The 19,423-nt window shown below is 49.7% G+C and overlaps 1 protein-coding gene across 1 annotated transcript in view; it reads right to left on the reverse strand.

The window, feature by feature from the left end:
- The window catches only part of SCAF4 (SR-related CTD associated factor 4), a 1,013,644-nt gene that overhangs the window by 371,453 nt on the left and 622,768 nt on the right, over positions 1 to 19,423 (reverse strand). Inside the window, exon 18 of the mRNA XM_078658400.1 lies at positions 9,055 to 9,211. Within this exon, the coding sequence (XP_078514526.1) occupies positions 9,055 to 9,211 (157 nt within the window). The remainder of the gene's footprint in view (positions 1 to 9,054; positions 9,212 to 19,423) is intronic.

The following is a 19,423-nucleotide window of genomic DNA, read 5'->3' on the forward strand; positions in this document are numbered from 1 at the left end:
GCAAGGATATCAGCGATACAGGATAACTTGGACCCGGGGGTCCTCTCACTTCTAGTCTCTGTAGGGAAAGGGGGTAGCGGGACAGTCTTGGTACCGGATCGGTACAGGTTGTGGTAAAAGGCGAGCTCACAATCCTCGAGCTGGAGTGTCTGTGGATCGGGCCGCGGCGGCGCCAGCAGGCCAAGATGATAGTCTCTCAAAGCAGAGGGCCGCGGCAGCGCCAGCAGGCCAAGACGATGGTTTCACGAGGCGGAGGGCCGCGGCAGCGCCAGCAGGCCAAGACGATGGTTTCACGAGGCAGAGGGCCGCGGCAGCGCCAGCAGGCCAAGACGATGGTTTCACGAGGCAGAGGGCCGCGGCAGCGCCAGCAGGCCAAGACGATGGTTTCACGAGGCAGAGGGCCGCGGCAGCGCCAGCAGGCCAAGACGATGGTTTCACGAGGCAGAGGGCCGCGGCAGCGCCAGCAGGCCAAGACGATGGTTTCACGAGGCAGAGGGCCGCGGCAGCGCCAGCAGGCCAAGTCACGGATGAGTTCTTCTCGGGTCTCTCGACTCCAGGATACAACTGCCTTCCTGGTCTGGTCCTGCCCCAGTTATAGGTCTGGTCCCCTTTGATGTCCGGACCCTCGCGCCTGGGGGCCGGGAGGTCCGGGATGAGGGAGTCCAGACACCCAGCAGGGGGGTGGAGCCAGCGCCCAGGCGGCCTGGGGTGATCGACACCTGGCGGAGGAGAGCCGTTGACGATTCCTTCTCCCATTGACTCGCCAAGTGGTCACTCTGCCTCCTGGGGGGAGGTTGGTGCCTCGATGTCGGGCCCGGCCGGGCCCAGGGCGAGGGTCGAGTTGAGGCCACGCGGCCTCGTGCTGCAGTGCCCCAAGATGGCGGCCGGGTCGATGTCGTGGGGTAGATGGTGACCCGGGCCAGCTGGGTCCGGAGCTGGTGTTTTGTAGTGGAGGGATTGCAGGGTACTTCGGGTGGTCGTTGGTGGACTCTGGCTGGGGATGCAGGGAGAGCCAGGGTCCTGGTCCCATTGCGGGGAGGGGGTACAGCTCGAACATGCGGCCTGTCCAACAGGAACATTTTTACTTACCTGTGAGAATCTGTGGCATGCAGTGCTTTAGATTCTATTACAGGACCAGAGGCTTCGTATTATGCTTCTCTTTCTTTTAATGCTACACACAGCAGCCAATGAAAATCGTTGTACATGTAAAACAAACTACATTTCCCATGATGCAAACATACATCACTTCTTGTCATGGCCCATAAGAACTAGGCAACACCGGATATAGTCCTCTTTCTTTGCTGCTCACGCAGCCAGTTAAGTGCCTTATTGCTCATGTTATAGTTTTTCTGTCATATAGTATGTTACTGCTATTTTGATATCTTGTTCAGTGTTTATAGCGCTTGTGCGCGTTCCGTTATTGCTGTGCTTTCAGTATTTGGAAATTGCTGCTTGTCATTGCCTCATTTTGTGTCTCCCGCGCGTCCCGCTGTTAGTGGGGAGGTGCGCGGGCTGCCGCGAGTCTATTTGGCCTAACGCGAGCATCGCGCTTACCTCAGACGTGCCTCCGTGATCAAGGACAGCGCGCCTGAGCTTCGGCGGCATTGTGTTCCTTCCCGCCGGGCGGGACTGGGTTGCAGCGGTCGCTGCGTGTTTCTTGTCCTCCTTTTGACTTCACCGGTACCGACCCGCCGACGGCGGGGGTTGTTCTTACTCAGTGTGAGCGTGGAGGCCTCCCTCATTGGCCGAGGACGCTCGGAGCCTTTCCCTTTCGATTTCCCTATAGTTGCAACTTGCGTAGCCCAATTGGGCTTGTTTCTAGTAGGATTGGGCTACGCACGTTGTTACTGCCCGTTTCCTTCGTTTTTCTTTGCATTTCTCACCGGATTGTTCCCCGAGCAGTTGTTCTACGCCACGCAGGCTGTGAGAGATGCTGGGCCTGGAGGGTGCACACCTCCCCTGTACTTTTTATGCTTTGTTGGCTCCATTTTACGCCCTGTGGGCTGCAATAATTCTGATACAGCCTAGGCTGAGGAGCAAGGTACCTGGTGATTTTTTTGTTGTGCTGTGGGTTGGCTCCCCCCTATACTCCTCCCTGGTTTCTACCCTGTTGTTGGACATGCCCATGTACAAGTTTGGTGCTACCATGGAGGACTGGGTGACCTATGAGGAGGATGAGGTTCAAGGAGAGGAGGTGGCCCCCACCTCTGTTGAAGATAAGATTGTGGAGGCCCTGGATGCTTCAGTTCAGGACTCTGTTAACAAGGCCCTGGAAAAGACGGTTCCTGGAACTGTCCAACAAGCCTTGGCAACTGCACTAAAGCCTATCACGATGCAATTAGAAAAGTTCGCCAAGCGCCATGGGTTCACAAAAAACCCAAAGCCCAAGAAGGATGGGGAACCTGCAGGATCGCAGTCAGATTCTTGGCCTTACACTTATTCATTGCAGTCTCTACCGGCTCCAGATTCCGGTAAATCCGGGGTCCCGGATACAGACACGATACTGACACTACCACCACTGGTACCTCGGATGAGTTCCCTCCGAGGAAGAAGGCTAGGAAGTCTAAGAATGTGGAGCCTTCCCCGCAAGTGTCCACTCCTTTTACATTCGATCCCGCGGACATTGTGCACCCTAGATCTTCCGATTGGCTCCCGGCGCCTGAGGTCGCCCTTTATATTCATGACAATCTTAGAAGAAGTTTTGACAAGGAAGTCAGGAATAGACTCAGGTCAGAGTGTCCCAGGCCTGATATTACGGACAAGGTAGCAGAAACCCCAGACATTGACTCCAGTATGCTGACCTTTCTCCAGAAATTTGCAAAGGACCCTAAGAAGGGTATTGACCGTGCTTGGAGAGGGTGTCAGGACAAACTCCTGGACGTAGTTGGGCCCCTAGCCAAGATTTTGGAAATCACGTTGGATGCGCAGGAATCGGGGGCAGCAATGGATCCTCACGTGCTGGCCGGCTGGACCCAGAGGGCTATCTGCCTCTTGGGCAATGCCAACTGCGCTATTTCAACTGAGCGCCGGAAGTCCCTCCTCATGAGAACGGACTCTAACCTCACCGAACTTGTGGCAGCTGAACCAGGGCCCCTTGCTGATGGCAATTTGTTCGCTGAGCGTTTCATAAAGGATGTTGCGAAATACGTGGGTACCTTTACCACCTTAGATAAAGCCCAGTCAGGCATTAAGCGTGCTCTCCAATCTGGTGTTTTTAACAGGGCCAACGAGGCCGGGGATGCTCGTTTGGCCGCCAGCAATTCCACGGTCCCCAGAGAGGAGACTTTGGCCGTGGTAGAGGCGATTGGGATTCCACCCGAGGGGGAACATTCTACCCTACCAGGCAGCGTTTCAATAAGCGGAAATTCAACAGGGGAACATATCGTGGTGGTTTCCAAGCCACAGAATCTTCAGGTGAGTGCTCCGGATATATTTCCACTCCCTCTCGGGGGTCGTATTCGTCATTTCTTTCAAAATTGTGTTCAATTGTCTCAGGATGCATGGATTTTAGAAACTGTACAGGGTTTTCATCTCGATTTCTTTCAGGTTCCCGTTCAGGTCAGGTACCCCAGACAGCTGTCTTTTCCCCTAACAGAATGCACTTTTATAGATTCCGAAATAGGAGAATTGCTGCAGAAGCATGCGATAGCTCGTTGCGACGAGGGCCCTCGCGGCTTCTGCAGCAATGTTTTTCTAGTCCAGAAGAAAGGTGGCGGTTACAGGTTGGTACTCAACTTGAAGGAATTCAATGGTTACATGGTTTACAAGCACTTCAAGATGGAGGGCATTCATCTTTTAGCGGATCTTCTGAAGCAGGGGGACTGGATGGTCCGCCTGGACTTGAAGGACGCCTATCTCTCTGTGCCGATTTTTCCTCCACATCGGAGGTTCTTGCAGTTCCAGTGGAGAGACCGGTGGTACGAATATTTGGTCCTTCCTTTCGGTCTTTCGTCAGCTCCTTGGTGCGTCACCAAGGTGTTGAAGCCTGTGGTGGTCTACCTCAGGGAGCAGGGGATTCGCATGATAGTGTATCTGGACGATATACTGATCATGGCTCAGTCACGAGACATGGCGAGTGTGCACCTGCACACGACCATTGTTACGCTACAAAATCTCAGATTTGTGGTCAACGAGACCAAGTCCGTCCTCTGTCCAACCCAGAAGATAGATTTCCTGGGGTTTGTGATCGATTCCAACACGGCTCAGTTAAGCCTTCCCAGGTCCAAGTTACGCGATATCCAGAAGGAGTTACGTGCACTTCTGTCCAAACAGTCTGTCTCGCTTCGACAGGTGGCCAGGATAGTGGGTCTTCTGGCGTCGTCTTCTGGCGTCGTCCATTCAGGCGATCTTTCCGGGCCCTCTGCATTATCGGGCCCTGCAGAGATTGAAGATCCAGCATTTACAGCAGGGTCTCTCATACACGGACCTGATTCCTCTGTCCACGGAGGTGCGGCAAGAGCTTCAGTGGTGGCTAGGCCACGTGGAAGCTTGGAACGGTCGAGCCATTTTCGGTTCCGTTCCAGAGGTGGTCATAGAGCCCGACGCCAGCCGCTGGGGCTGGGGTGCACGCTGCGGCGATGTTTCTACAGGAGGGCGATGGTCCCTGCAAGAACTGGATCTCCACATAAACTGTTTAGAACTTCTGGCCGGATCGTTTGCGATCAAGACTCTGTCACCCAAGAACGTGTCATGTTGCATACTGTTGAGGATGGACAACATCTCAGCGGTGCGCTATATCAACAAACTGGGGGGTACAAGATCCTCCATGTTAGTAGAGATAGCGAAAGACTTCTGGCACTACTGCCTGAGTCGTCAGATATCAGTTGTAGCCGAGTACATACCGGGTCAGTCTAATGTAGTGGCGGATTGGTATTCGCGCCACCTCAGGGACTACAGCGATTGGCAACTCCAACCGCGAGTGGTTCATTGGTTGCAGAGGATATGGGGGTCTTGCCAGATCGACCTCTTTGCATCCAGGTTGAATCGGCAGATGTCTCAGTTCTTCAGTTGGAGGCCGGATCCGTCGGCTCTGGCGACTGATGCAGTCACGCAGGACTGGTCTTAGTCCCGGAATTATGAGTTTCCCCCATTCATATTGATTCCGCGAGTATACTCACGGATAGTGCGTCAGAGGCCGGAGACGATCCTAGTGACCCCCCCCTCTGGAAATCGCAACCTTGCTTCCCGAGCCTTCTGGAGATCAGTTGCGATCTTCCCAGGAGGATCCCGGAATTACTCCAGGGCCCTCAGGGAGAGACTCATCCAATGGTGATTTCGGGACGTCTGTCCCTGATGGCCTGGAGACTTTCAGGAAACTTTGGCAAATGCCGGAGTTTTCAGAGCAGGCTTCAGCCTTTATCGATCAAGCCTGGGCCCCTTCCACGAGGAAACGGTGCGCTTCAGCCTGAAAGGGTTGGGTTCGTTGGTGCATGGAACAATGCGTGGTTCCCGTGGGGGCACGATTACCCTGCATTGTGAATTTCCTTTCCATGAAAGCTTCCGAGGGTTTGGCTTATCGGTCAGTTAACAATTTCCGTTCCGCGATTTCGGCGGGTCATTCTCAGATTGAGGGTAAGCCTGTTGGCATGCATCCCCTTGTTTGTAAGCTTTTAAAGGGGATCAGGTTGGCGAATCCGCCTAAGCCCAAATACACCTCCTTATGGGATGTTTCTCTGGTTCTTGCCTTGTTCAATAGTTGGCCTCAGAATGAATTATTATACAGGAAACAACTTTCAGCCAAGTTAGCTATGCTGTTCTGTCTTGCGGCATGTCGGCGGTCATCGGACGTCAAAGCCTTGGATATTACAGGTAGAGTGTTTACTCCTCAAGGAGTTTCTTTCAATATTACGGCCAGGACTAAGACGATGTCTAGCAGTATTGACAATCATGCTTTTACCAGCACTAAAATCGTTATACCCAGCGAGTTGGCGCTATCCAACCCACACCGGATGGCTAAGTTTGCTGTGTCTCTACCCTCTGCGACAGCGTGGGTGAGCACGGTCCTGGCACTGTGGCAGCAGTTGTGCAACCGTCTCCTACAGAATATGTGTAACAGCCCAACTGACATGCGGTGTTCACCGAGCGCAGCCCTAAGCTGGCGGAAGAAAACCTCTTCCTAAAATGGGCCAACTTCTTGGATTCCATACCTGGGTGAGCAGTAGGGAATGTGCCTTTTGGACCACCAAGCTCTCGGGGGTAGGGTGTTGGGAGAGGAAAAGTGGGTCGCCCGAGGCCAGGCGGTGGTGTCGGGAAATCATCCCATCCACAGGTGCCCCTGTGCTGGGCTGGTACCAAGTGCCCTGAAGGATGTCAGTGAGGGCCTCATTAAAAGGCACGAGGGGCTCAGAAGAGGTTGCTGCCAGCTGAAGCAATTCATTCAGGAGGTTAGCATGGACTGGTGTTGCGTAGGGCGGCTGAGTTTCCTACAGTGGCACAGTGTAGGAGGCGCCCTCCTCCGTAGCACAGTAGGGGGAGAAAGCATACCAAGGTGTGGTGAGGTATCCAGACCACTGGCCTCACCCAACTTCTCTCGCCAGTACGGCTCCTCAAGTTTGTATGCTAGAGGGTCACCAAACCCCTCCCAGTCCTCCTCACACTCCACTGACTAACAGTCAGGACGGTAGGGAACGCCAGGAAAGCACAGTGGTACAAAAGTACAGGTCGACGCCGGATCAGCTCTGTGACCATGTTGGGAGTGAGGCTGGGGTCAATGGCGGTTGGGGGCACAACCGGCTCCATGGGCATTGTCACTGGAATCTGCGCCGCGGAAGGCACCATGAGGTCAACCGGCTAAAGGCCTAGAATCTCGGGGCCCTCTGGCACCTTCAGCTAAAGCCGCCGGCCTCAAAGGCCCTAGCCAAGTCTGCGGGGCCCGAAGTCTTTCCAGCAGAGTCGGGCTGCCCTAAGATGCTATGCAGCGCTTCGTAGAAAGCTCGTAGCTGGGCAGGGGACGGTCCAGCCCCCGGAAAGGGCAGAGTCGTCCCAGAAGGGGGCTCTGAATGCGGAGCAGGAGAGCAATGAAGCTCCGGTTCCCACGACGCATCAGCCGACAGACGGGGAGAAGGCTTAGAGTGATGATGCTTCTTCGCCTTCCTATTGTGCTTCGACTTACCAGAGGAGTGTGAAGACTTCAATGACGAGTGGTGATGGCTCCGCGGCCTATCAAGAAACCTTCCTCTAGACCAGGACCTCGAGCAACGCAGAGCCAACTGCCGGGCCGCCCGAAGCTTTCGGGACTGCTCCCGCAAAGACTTCGGATTCGAGGCCTGACAGTCGGAGTACGACTTTGGGTCGCGTTCGAGCTCCAGGAACCAGAGGCACACGAAGTGCGTATCCGTGACAAACATCAGCTAGTGGCAGGAGTCACAAGGCTTGAAGCCAGTCCGACAATGGGACATCCCTAGGTGTACCAGGAGTCAAAGGACTAGAGCAAGATGTCGACAAAAGTCGAAAAAGCTTTAGTCAAAAAAAGACTATGGGGCACGCTCTCTCCGGATCTGTGCTGGCTGGCGTTGAAAAAGAAAGAACGGACGTCAGCGCGGAGGGGTGGTGTCTAATTAGACACTGCGACGTCATCCCATCGACCATGACGCCAAACACGGAGCCGACCACCGCCACCTACCAACGCGCAGGGGTACTGCTAAGAAAAAATATCTTTGGATCCAGTTTGATGCCTGGGGGTAATTTTAACTAGAACTATGATCTCTTTCAGAAAGAAACCAAGTAATGCCAGCATACATAGATGGCACCGATATATGGATCTTCACCATTATCAGCAGCGGGATAAAGCAGCCGGAGGGCCCCATCTACCGGGTCACAGGAGTTTGACAGTACAAATTTACACATGTAGTCAGGCGCCTGGAGGGTTTTCCAAAGGAGAGGAATCCTGCCTTAGAAGTATCAATCATAAAATGTGTGTATGACAGCTGCATTAGATTAAACGCACTACTGGGTGCACATGGGAAATTGAGTTATATAAATGCTAGTTGTCTTACAGGGGTGTCCATTAATTCTGAATATTTGAGATGATTTTCTGTTTCATGCATTTAGATTGGCAGCTGTGCCTACACTGGATGTCCCTAGGTATAGTACCATCCAAGCTAATGACGCTGTGAACAGAGTGCTTCACTGACAAGAGGTGCAAACAGATGCAGTGTTTTGAGGCCATTTTACCTTCCATTTCAGTGCACATCTGATAAGGAAGCAAGTGGCTTTAGTGGTTTAGTTGAGATTGCTTTCAGTATATTTCTACAGTTATACACAAGTGGTGTGGTACAGGAGAGTGTAATTGTGTTGTATTAATGTGAGACCAGATCGGTCGTGTTAGTAGCATGACTGTTTCAACTCAGTAGGCAAGTTTGGAGTTTTCACTGTATTTTTAAGTCTGCATTATCATTAACCTGTTGTGTGCTCATGACGAGCTCAGCTCGTCATGCGGCACGGTCACGCTGTGCTCATGACGAGCTGAGCTCGTCATGACCTTTGCGCCGCGCCCACGCGGAGATAATTCCCCTGCTGTGCTGGGCGTTCCATTGGAATGGGCGTGGTCATGACTAGCTCAGCTCGTCATGAGCACCGCGCCACCGTGCTGCATGACGAGTCGAGCTGGTCACGAGCACCGCGGCGCTGCGCGCGCCCCCCTCCCCCAGCACAGCAGGGGAATTAGCCCCACAGGGGAGGGGTTAAACTTGGATACTGGGGTAAAGGATAATAGAATGTTTGCAGAATGTTGCCACCTTATGTGGTGGAGAGGAGTTGAAATTGGAAGCTGGTATTGTTTCCTCTTGATAGCAATGAGCGGAGATGTTCAGTAATGCACTTCCAGCGAGCATAATTCAATCAGTGATCTGTATCTTGGGGCTCTCTTGTTGTTATTTACGGCATCTGCCATTTTAGGAAGCGGAGAGAAATACCATCAATGCTCCTGGTGGGCTTTAATCTTTCTATCCCTGCCAGAATGATACATAGGAATGTACTCAGGGAATAAACGTTGCCAACTTTACCAGCAAGAACCTGGTCTTGGTGGCCTGCAACCAAAGTTAATTAATATATTACCTGGGCGAAGTGTATCACTGTCCAGCAATCCTCCTTGAGAAATACTTTCAAGATCCTCTTTCTTGAATTTATCCCATGGTATGTGGGTAACACCTCGTTCTACATTCCAAAATTCTTTGTATTGAGATTTAACTCCTTTATTCAATGCCCAGGCAATCTAAAAAACACAAAGAAAGCAGAGAAAACTTCACAGGACCACTTTCTCCATCATGGAATGTTTCACTAAGTCAAACACCTCACTCTAAAGTGATACAATGCTAGAGAAGGATACGTTACTTACCTGTAATCCTAGTTCTCTTTTAAGAGAATCCTCAAAGTCCTAAGCACTGAATATTGCTGCCTACATGCGGGGACCCCGGAGAGCATATTAAATGTGTGTGTGTGTATATACTTTTTTATGCTCTTTCTCGCTCTCTCTCTCTCATATAGAGAGAGAGAAAGAGCATAAAAAGTATGCAATACTTATGGAAAATGCTACTTACCAGTATGCATCTGTTCTTAGCATGTAAAGCTGCTGAGTTGTACACTTTGCATAGATCGCCATCTGGTGTTGGGCTAGATCGCCATCTCGTGTTGGGCTCGGATGATTGCATGTTGTTTTTGTCTTCGAAGAAGTCTTGTAGTCACGAGACAGGTGACTCCTCCTTTGGTGTACAGTGCGCATGCGCTTCGGCTCCATCGTTAGATTGTTTTACCAGTAGTGTTAGATGGAGTAGTGAGGAGTAGAGTAGTGTCCATGCGTGATGTATCTAATTAAGATAATACTGGATCAGATAGAGGTATCCAGGGAGGAGGGTGGGTGTGTACAACACTGCAGCTCTAAATGCCAAGAACAGATGCATACTGGTAAGTAGCATATTCCGTCGAGGCATATGAGCTGCAGATTGTACACTTTGCATAGACTATATAGCAGTATCCTCCTTAACGGTGGCTACCTGTATCTGTTGTAGTAATTTGAAAAAGTGTTCATAATACAGCCTGGCCCACACTAGCTTGTTGTTTTGCTTGCACATCTACACAATAGTGTTTTGTGAAGGTGTGTGGAGTGGCCCAAGTTGCTGCTCTACATATGTCATCTAGGGGAATATTCCCTAAGAATGCCATAGATGCCCCTATAGTTTGCTTGTGGAATGAGCCCTATGGGGAATTGTTAATGTGCGCTTGGCTTTAAGGTAGCATATTTGTATGCATTTTACAATCCACCTTGCAATTCCTGTTTTAGATATAGGATTGCCTTTATGAGGTGGGGAGAAAGCTACAAAAAGTTGTTTGGTTTTCCTAAAGGGTTTTGTTCTTTTGGTGTAATTGAGCAATGCTCTTTTAACATCAAGAGTACGTAGCACTCTTTCTGCCACTGAGTCTGGTTGAGGGAAGAATACTGGTAAACAAAATTTAGGTAGTAGTGCTCCCAAAGGAAACGTCCGCACAATTCTTTATAATACAGTTAATATATGCATATAGTACACGATATGTAAGGAGCAACAAATGATGAAATAAGTAAATAGAGGGTGCTAAAGAAACTCAAGACACCTACTACCTCAAGGTGCTATATGCATACACAAGAAGTGAATGCCACAAAGGCTATTGAGAATTTGAGATTCTAATTACAGCACTCCAGACGGTCACCAGTTATTCAGTCTGGGCCTACGTTTGGAGCCCTCAACACAAACGCTCTATCTGTCATAGACAGGGGTGGGGAAATCATATCGCCCAACGCCCGAACCATGTTGATTTTTACCACGGGCAAGAAGACGTAATGTCTATTTTGTTCTACGGACAAGTAGACATTAAATCGCGTACATGATACAGGCTGTGGGCACTCTGGGTCTCACAGCCTATCAGAAAGGCTGGCGGGGAGCTGCAGACGCTTTTGAAGGCCTCTGATTGGCTAGCAGCCCATGACTGGGCCCTAGCCAGTGATTGGCTGGGGGACTGAAACTTCAGTGTCAACAAGCGGCAATCTCAGGATTCGGGTGTCTTGCTTCCTCAAGATTAATGGGGTGGACGTGCAGAACCGTGCGGAAGCTGTCTCCATTTTAACAAAAGATAATAGCACAAATATCTCGCTGATGGGGGCGCGACCTGAAACTGGGGTGAGGAGGCAGACTGGCATTAATGTTACCAGGCTAATGACAAGTGAGCTTGTGGCATAAGGGGCGTAGGAATACAGTTAACTTTATTCTCGCTGCTCGCGAGGGAAGAAGCAATCCAAACATCCTGCTGAGAGCTCTGCGATTTTCAGTAAAAATAACGGCAGGCGGCATTACCGAGTGCCCAGTTCAGATTCCATAAGAGAAAGCAGAGCGTGCTAACTTGGGGTTTGGAGCGGACTGTTTTTTAAGTGGAGCTCAGCTACGCAGTGACGCATATTATACTAAATGTGGAGTTAAAGAATTGTACTGGGGCATTCACATAAAAAATTCCTGCGCTCCGTATCACCACACAATAGCATTACAGCACACAAGCAATATGTTTGTTTTACCGCGTATTGCTTGTGAAAGTTGGTGGATTTTAAAAGTGGGGGCCGGAATTGTGATTTGTATTAATTTCCTTTATAAGAGTGCGACAGAAGCTGCTATCCGTTACCTGCAAAGTACATAATCTAAGTCGTCTACTTTTTGCCCGTATGAGAACTGAGGTGGTGAACAGTAAGCTGCTGTTGCATAATATATATAAAGACGAAGAGATGTTGAAATTCCAGTGTCCAGAATCAGTTACCTATCGCAAACACTCATTCATTGGTGGGCGCTTTACATTGCACCTGATGTGACACGAGTTAACAGTTTAGTCTCGCCTTATTTTTCTCTGAAGCGCCCATGTTTCATGCTCTCTTTCCTGCTATTTTTGGAACATGTGCCTGTGTAACAACATTATTAAATAACTGCTTGGATCGTGAGTTCTTCGTGCAGGCACGTGCTGCAAGCGCCTCGGCCCTGTCTCTTACTCCCCAAAGCTCCTCCTAAGAGGTTTCTCGCACCTCATTACTTGCAGTTCAACTGTATGGGTCAAACCATATCAGTTCAATCCGAGGACGCCTGGCACCCTCTCCCTTTGGTACATTACATGTTGCGCGTTCGGGGGCACCCATGGTCAGCTTTCTTCCAGGAGACCACAAAGAAAAGCATTTCCCACTAGTGATCTAACGTCAGTTGTAACTATTGTGTGTATTTAAAAGCTACGACAGAACTGGTGGAATTTATAGAATTGAAAATTGGCCAATTACCCCTAACACCCACCTGGCACAGAATGTCCTGCATGTTGGCTGCACAGGAGCCATGCAGCATTTGCAAGAAACACCCCAGCACTCTGTAATAGTGTGTCCAGGAGCTCTCAGTCCCTAATCGCCTCACAGCAGCCGAACTCCGGTACTTTATCATAGTTAATGTACTCCTTTCAGTCTTGTAACCTGCACACCTTAGTTATATTCTGCTCTAAAACGACCCTCTCTCTTGCTCCCTGCTGCTCAGACTGTGTGTATCATATACTAACTGCTGACAAATATCAACACGAACTGCACATGAGTGCACAACCCAGTAATACCCGACTAACTACTAGTCCTCGCAACCTCTTCACAGACTCCACGCCCACAATTCGTTTTTTGCTAAAGTACCTCAAGTTAGCGTGTTTCTGCTGTTATAAAAATGTTCTCTGTAATATTTCCTGTTGCTCCAGGGAGTTAAGTTAGACTATATCAACTACTAACCATGCAATAAAGATACCAACAAATCCACACTAATACACGCTCACTAGTGTCTCTCAGTGTGTGCGTCTCACACTCGGTCTGCGTCTCACACTCGGTCTGCGTCTCACACTCGGTCTGCGTTTCACACTCGGTCTGCGTCTCACACTCGGTCTCTCATCAAACCTTCAAACTAGCATACTGGCTTTGGAGCCTGAGACGGGCACATTGCAAACAGATCACTGAAGAAAAACTCAGCCTGCTGATCTAACCCAGTGGGATCGGAGCAGGGGTGCTGCAGGTGTCTCTTTACCTTGTATGTGGTAGCAGGTCCAAAAGCCCACCAAACTACCATACTCGTATCTATCTATGGCACCTAGGTTACAAACATATCACTGCAGACTTTCGACCTCCTTAACTGTCCTATCGGTAATGGAGGCTCTAATCAAAAAGTGTCACAGTTTGCCTGTGATGTGATCAGATTTTCTCAAGCTCTATTTAGGCAAAGAGCACTCAATGCTTGGTTACGTTAGAGGTACATGAAGAATGTTTAGCCTGTTCTACCCCCTATTGCCGCCCCCGAGCCTCCTGCCCAGCCCAAAATCCCTCTCGATGCCTGCACTTGCCCCTGCACATTATTTTTTATTCTGACTACAGAAATGATTTTTGGAGGTTTCAGGGTCATAACCCCACATTGTCACTGGTTCAGTGTCACTACTAGGTGGCATAAAAGCTTCCAAGACAGGCCCCCGCAGATACAGAGCTGTTTCATTGCATGTGAGCAGAACCCACCCCTTCCACCTCCGGTGACCAGAACCTTTTTCAGTAGAGATACAGTGGGCAGGCATCTCACAGCCTCCACCTCTACCCCAGGTAGTCAAGGGCTGACCCAGCTCTTTGATGTTGTCTCTGGTGGAGTTCAGTAGCCTGCAAGACAGCTGCCTGTGGCTAGCATCAGAAGACTGCAGTGAAACTTGCACAACCACCCGTGCATAGGGATGCATGTGCAGTCTGCACATGTGGGTGCCTGTGTCTAGGATGGTCTGTCATTGATTCCTGCTTGCTGTGCTAAATGTTCATGGTTTGGTCAGTGCATGAACTAACCGAGATTTCATAATGTCTGATACTGCATTTACCACCGATCAACATAACTTTCATTTCAATTAAAGCTGTCCATTATTATACATGTAGTTAACTGAAGTTGAAAGGCCACAAAAAGTTAGAAAATATTGTTTTTTTAGCCACTGCTTTCACCCTGCCCCCAGACTCGCTGACCCTGCCTCCACCATTTCGTTCAGCATCACAGTTCCCATACGTTTTTTAATGCACTTCAACCACTGAGCAGACTGCACCTTCTCCAGCCTTGTACACTGTGCCTGCTACCACTGCAGCACTCGCACTGCCCTCTGAATACAGTATTCAGGACTTGCTGACTAGTCTCCGTCTCAATGATGATCAGCTCTCCACTTTTAAGATTTACTGTCTTTTCAACTTAACACTCATTCCCTTCGCTGTGAGACTAACACTTGCTTTTCAGCTGCGTGACTGCTATCAGAAGGAGACAAACTTGAACATCCGTTGCTGATCTGCTCCTCTTCATGTTAGGGAAGCTTACTCTGCTGCAGCCATTACTAATTGCAAGAGAGAACCCTGTACAGCTACTGCCAGTGCTGCACATGCTCTTTGTGTGGGAGAAGAATGTGGAGATCTAGCAGTGAGTGCCTAATAATATAATCACATCACACCTGCCTCTTGTGCATTTGTACTTGTGGATACTGCCTCAGTCAACCATAGTGTATCTGCTACGTGATTTTGCTGCCCCATGAACCGTTCATAGCCTCTGACAAGAAGTGCAGTTATTCCCATCCACACGTTTATCAGCGCATCACATCTGAGGATTTTTGAAGCTGGACAGCTATGAGTTGGCCCTATGATAGAGAACACCCTTCTGTCCTACAGGTTCATATTTCGACACAGTCTGGACTGTGCCAAAACACTTCAAGAAATGCAGTCTGCCCTCTGCCTTTAGGTACTATTTCTCTAGATATGAAAAAGTGTTACATGCAAAATATCTGATAATTGGGTGCAGTGCACACTGACACATCTGCACACATGCTGTACAGCCAGCGAGAACAACAGTTGCATTTAAGAGTGCATGACCATGCACTGCATAATTGGACTTGCACTTGAAATATATATTGCACAGTATGTTGCACTGATTGCAGTGCAGGGTCTCTACGTGCAGACCTAACAGTGATAACGGAGTAGGTGGGGCAAGCAGTTAACTTCCCAGGACAAGTAGATTTGTGTAACATTTTGTCCCCTGGCCAAGTAGATTTTTGCAATATTTCCACACGCCTGCATAGAGATTGAAGTCAAGAGAACAGACAATGTTCCAATATATAAAGAGGGTCCAAACATTCCAAGATGAATTCAAGTAAAGTCCACTTTGAGTATCTTCAAAAATTTTCTTTATTGATATTCAAGTTTCATAAAATGGATTTTCCCAGCATATACAGCGCCAACACGTGTTTCGTCCCACACAAGGACTTCATCAAGATATCTTGTATGTTCACCGGGTTAGTCGAAAGTAAGCTGCTGTCTATACAAAGCAGATCAATAAATTTTGTAGATGAGTGGAGATCTGCATACAAAACATCAGAATTTATTGCAGTACAATGATGGCGTCAAGATCAGTTCAAATATGGCGATGTAACCAAACCATAATATTAATGATGAGTATAGATTTGAATACGAATCACGGTTGTAGGAGAGTAGGGTCTGCAATCCTATGATCACCCAGATTTTTGCTTTTTGCTGCACTGGTTTACGACTTTCCCTGGCTGTGGGCCTGCTAATCAGACCCACAGCCTAGCTGTTCTCTCTATCCAAATTGTACCCAGGTACTGAATTGGCACTGGGCCCTCTCCAAGTCCCTGTACCCAGGGCTGAGGTGCACCCAGAAGTCTCCCAGGGGCTGAAGCACGTATTGTGCCACCCCTGGATTGACTACCTAAAACTGACACAACTGGCTGCACGACAGCTGGGGCAAGGTGGTGTACTCACCCTTTGCTTTAGATATAGTATACCTATATCTAACCCTAAAATGGACACACAGATCTCCTATCAGTCACTCCTATGGCAGGCCTTAACAATCCTGAAGGCAGAGTGCTTGGAATCGTGTGAGATGGTGCTCTGGCATGAGCCGAGCCTGTCTGCGGCTTTCGGGATCTATCCCTTAGCCGTTTCCATGATATCGCATACCATATACTCTTAAGTGCATTATAATCCTCGCGGTTATGTGCCAACTCTGGTATCGCTTTATCAAAACATGTCGAGTAAGGTGTCATACGACTTGGAATACTAACCCCTCGCCAATTCTGGCGACGGGGTTAGCATCCCACCCTTCTAGAGGGACACGACATGCCTGTAACCTATAACCCGGTTAAACGTCAGACAGAGCCTTAGCATCCACAAAATGGATGCTGCCACCGAGACACAAGTCTGCCCTCCTGCTGCTGGGAGTCCTCCCAGAGCAGGAGATAAGGACAAAGGGTTTCCTGCCAGGGGCGGTGCCAGCACCGTCCCAGACAGGGTTTTGTGTATTGTAGGTAGGCAGGGCTTTAGAGGAAGGTGACTGCAAGTAGCACCCCGGTGCTCACTATGCATAGGCCGGCTTGAACCAGTTCCAGGGTCATTCCAGACCCTGTGCTGGGGAAAAGCCCGCCAAGGAAGTGGGTGTAACCACCCCCCTCCTAGTCCCACCCATAGGGCAGGACTTAGTCGCGTGCCAGCCCCTTTTTACAGGATAAAGGTAGAGACTGGCCCCCTTCCAAATCAGATCATCTTTGAATCCTGAAACTACTTTCTGCGAAAGGAACTCAAGACTTCTTCCTAAGATTTCTCCCTTGTGACTAAGGAGTAGTCACCCTGCACCCGCAGGCACCATCTACAGAACACTGCGGTCTGCTGCACGTCCTTCCTCCGGAATCCGACTGCCCAGCTCGACGAGACCCGGCTTCCCTGGCACCTCTGACCTCTACCCACCTCTACAGCACAGCTGAGAACCGTGGGTGCGACGAGACCTCGAGGGACCGGCCATCGCCAAGACTGCACGACTTCTGCACAGCAAGCCCACCGAGTATTCCACTGGTGAGTGCTTTGGGGTCCGAGAAGCCCCGACTTTGAGCAGCTCCAGCTCCGAAGTGCAGCCCCCCAGCATCTCCACGATCTGCGTGGGGCCCTTCTGCTTTCCGCCGCTCACCGCGTTGTTTGGCTACTAGCCCGTTGGCTTGTGGCCTTCCTGACGACGCCCGACGACATTTCTGCTGCTGGTCTGGTTGCTCCAGACTGGCCCTTGCTCCCTTCCCGAAGAGGAGCACCCTGGACCCTCCTGGTCCACTCAAGACGCCATTTTGAGTCCACCGCGTGGGCTTGAATTAGCCAAGGCTTGTTGCCCAATCCTGGGTAACTTCGACGCCAACGACTTCATCCTTCGTGGGACAGCTCGCACCTCCATCCTGGTCGCCGACAACGCCTCCTGGTCCGAGAGACTGCAGAGCCCAGCAGCGCCCACTCACCTGACTGCGGTGACTTCGCCCGGTGCCATCCTGGTGCCCACTTAATCACTGGCTAGTGATTCAAGAACTTGGTCCCCTCTGCTTTCAGGTTTCTTCTTCCTTGATCCAGGCTTGGATCCATCGAACTTTCCTTCACTGGTCGCCTGCCAGCAACTTCTTCCTTCCAGGCTCCCGGTCCGGCAACGAGATCCCCGACGTCTTTTCAGACCTATGCAGCTGCAGCCCCTGGGCTAGGTAACTTCGGCACTCCGGTGTCCCAGCATAGCCTCACTATCCAAGGGTCAGGATCCACTGTCGTTTTCTTCCTACCAGGTCGGGTTCGCCCGTGAACACTAACTTTGCCTTTACTAGCCTCCATAGACTTTGTCCCGCATCCCGCGTGAGAGTGCACACTCTGCACCCGAGTCCCCTGGGCCTCCTAGTAGTAATCTAACGATTCCCTAGTCCAGTCCTAGCGATTCCAAAGCCTATTAGAACTGTTACTTACCTGCTAGTAATTCGCATTCCACTTTTAGCGTATATGGTTTTTCGTGCCCCTCGGGCATTTGTGTAACGTGCTAACTTAAGAGTATTTTCGTAAGAGTTTTGTTGTGTGCTTAGCACCCTGTCCTCATAAAGAGTACAGGGTTGTTGTGATTCTAATAAATACATTGTTTATTTTCATAACACTTGTGTGGTGTCCTTTCACTGGGTGTTCAAGGGGTAATGTGATGGTAAAACAGCTGGCTTAACACGCCCTCTAGAGTCTTAGCCTTAGACTGCTCGTATCCATGCTACTAGGATAGCTGGTCTATAAGGTTGACTTACAACCAATCATCAATAAGGGTTGTTTGGACTGATATATAGTGATCACTAGAATAGTGAACACTGCACATCAGGCCAACTTCTCACAACGGTGGTTCTCAATGTAGAAGTACCAGCCACATCAGTACAGGTGCGGTATCGTGACCAACATGTCAGTCATTTCGGGCTCCTGGGTGTGCGAATAGCGGTACTGCCAATGTGCTGACAGCAACTTATCAAGGTTGCGAAAACTATTATTCACTGAATAGCGGTTAATTGTATATATATATATATATATATATATATATATATATATATATATATATATATACACACACACACCGGACGAGATTACAACCTGGATTGACATCTTTGAGCCCTTTTTTCACGGAGGTGTTGGTCACGATACCGCACCTGTACTGATGTGGCTGGTACTTCTACATTGTGAACTATTACTACTACTGATAGCTGCAACAGAGTTGTGAACCATGGTTGTCTTGCCCATGTTGGAGCAACTAGGATCATTGTAAGGGAATGCTGTTGAAGCTTCCTCACTAGCAATGGAATGAGTGGGAGAGCCGCAAAAGCGTGAGCAACTTTTCCTGACCAGTTTATCCATAGCGTATTGCCTTTGGACAATGGGTGTGGATACTTGGATGCGAAGTTTGGACATTTTGTGTTTGTGTGTGGCGAACAGATCTATGTCTGGCTGTCCCCACATGTGAAAGAATGGAAGAATAACTTGAGGATGAAGTTCCCATTCATGGATCTGTTGTGTTTGACGACTGAGCAGATCGCTATTTGATTGTGTACTCCTGGTAGATGTTCTGCTAGGAGGTATATGTTTCTCGGAATGGTCCCCCTCCAGATGCTCTGTGCTAGACGGGTTAACTGGAGAGAGTGTGTCGCCCCCCTGTTTTTGCATGTAATACATTGCCGTCATGTTGTCTGTACGGATTAGGACAACTTTGTTGAGGAGTTGCGGTTGAAATAATTCTAGTGCCAGAGAGATTGCTAATAATTCCAGATAGTTGGTGTGGAATTGTTTTTGCTGAGAGGTCCATAACCCTTGAGTGGTATGGTTTTTGAGATGTGCTCCCCAGCCGGTGAGCGACGCATCTGTTAGAACTAGCTGTGGAAGTGGCTCGAGGAACGACCGTCCTTTGGCAAGGTTTTTTGTGCTCCACCACGGCAGAGAGCGATGGCTGCGGTCGTCTACCAATACCAGATCGGTTATTTGCCCTTGAGCCTGGTTCCACTGTTGTGCTAGGCATTCTTGTAATGGGCGCATTTGTAGTTTTGCATGAGGGACAAGAAAAATGCATGA

The sequence above is a fragment of the Lissotriton helveticus genome, chromosome 8 (genome assembly GCF_964261635.1).
Source record: "Lissotriton helveticus chromosome 8, aLisHel1.1, whole genome shotgun sequence".
In the NCBI taxonomy this organism is placed as follows: domain Eukaryota; kingdom Metazoa; phylum Chordata; class Amphibia; order Caudata; family Salamandridae; genus Lissotriton; species Lissotriton helveticus.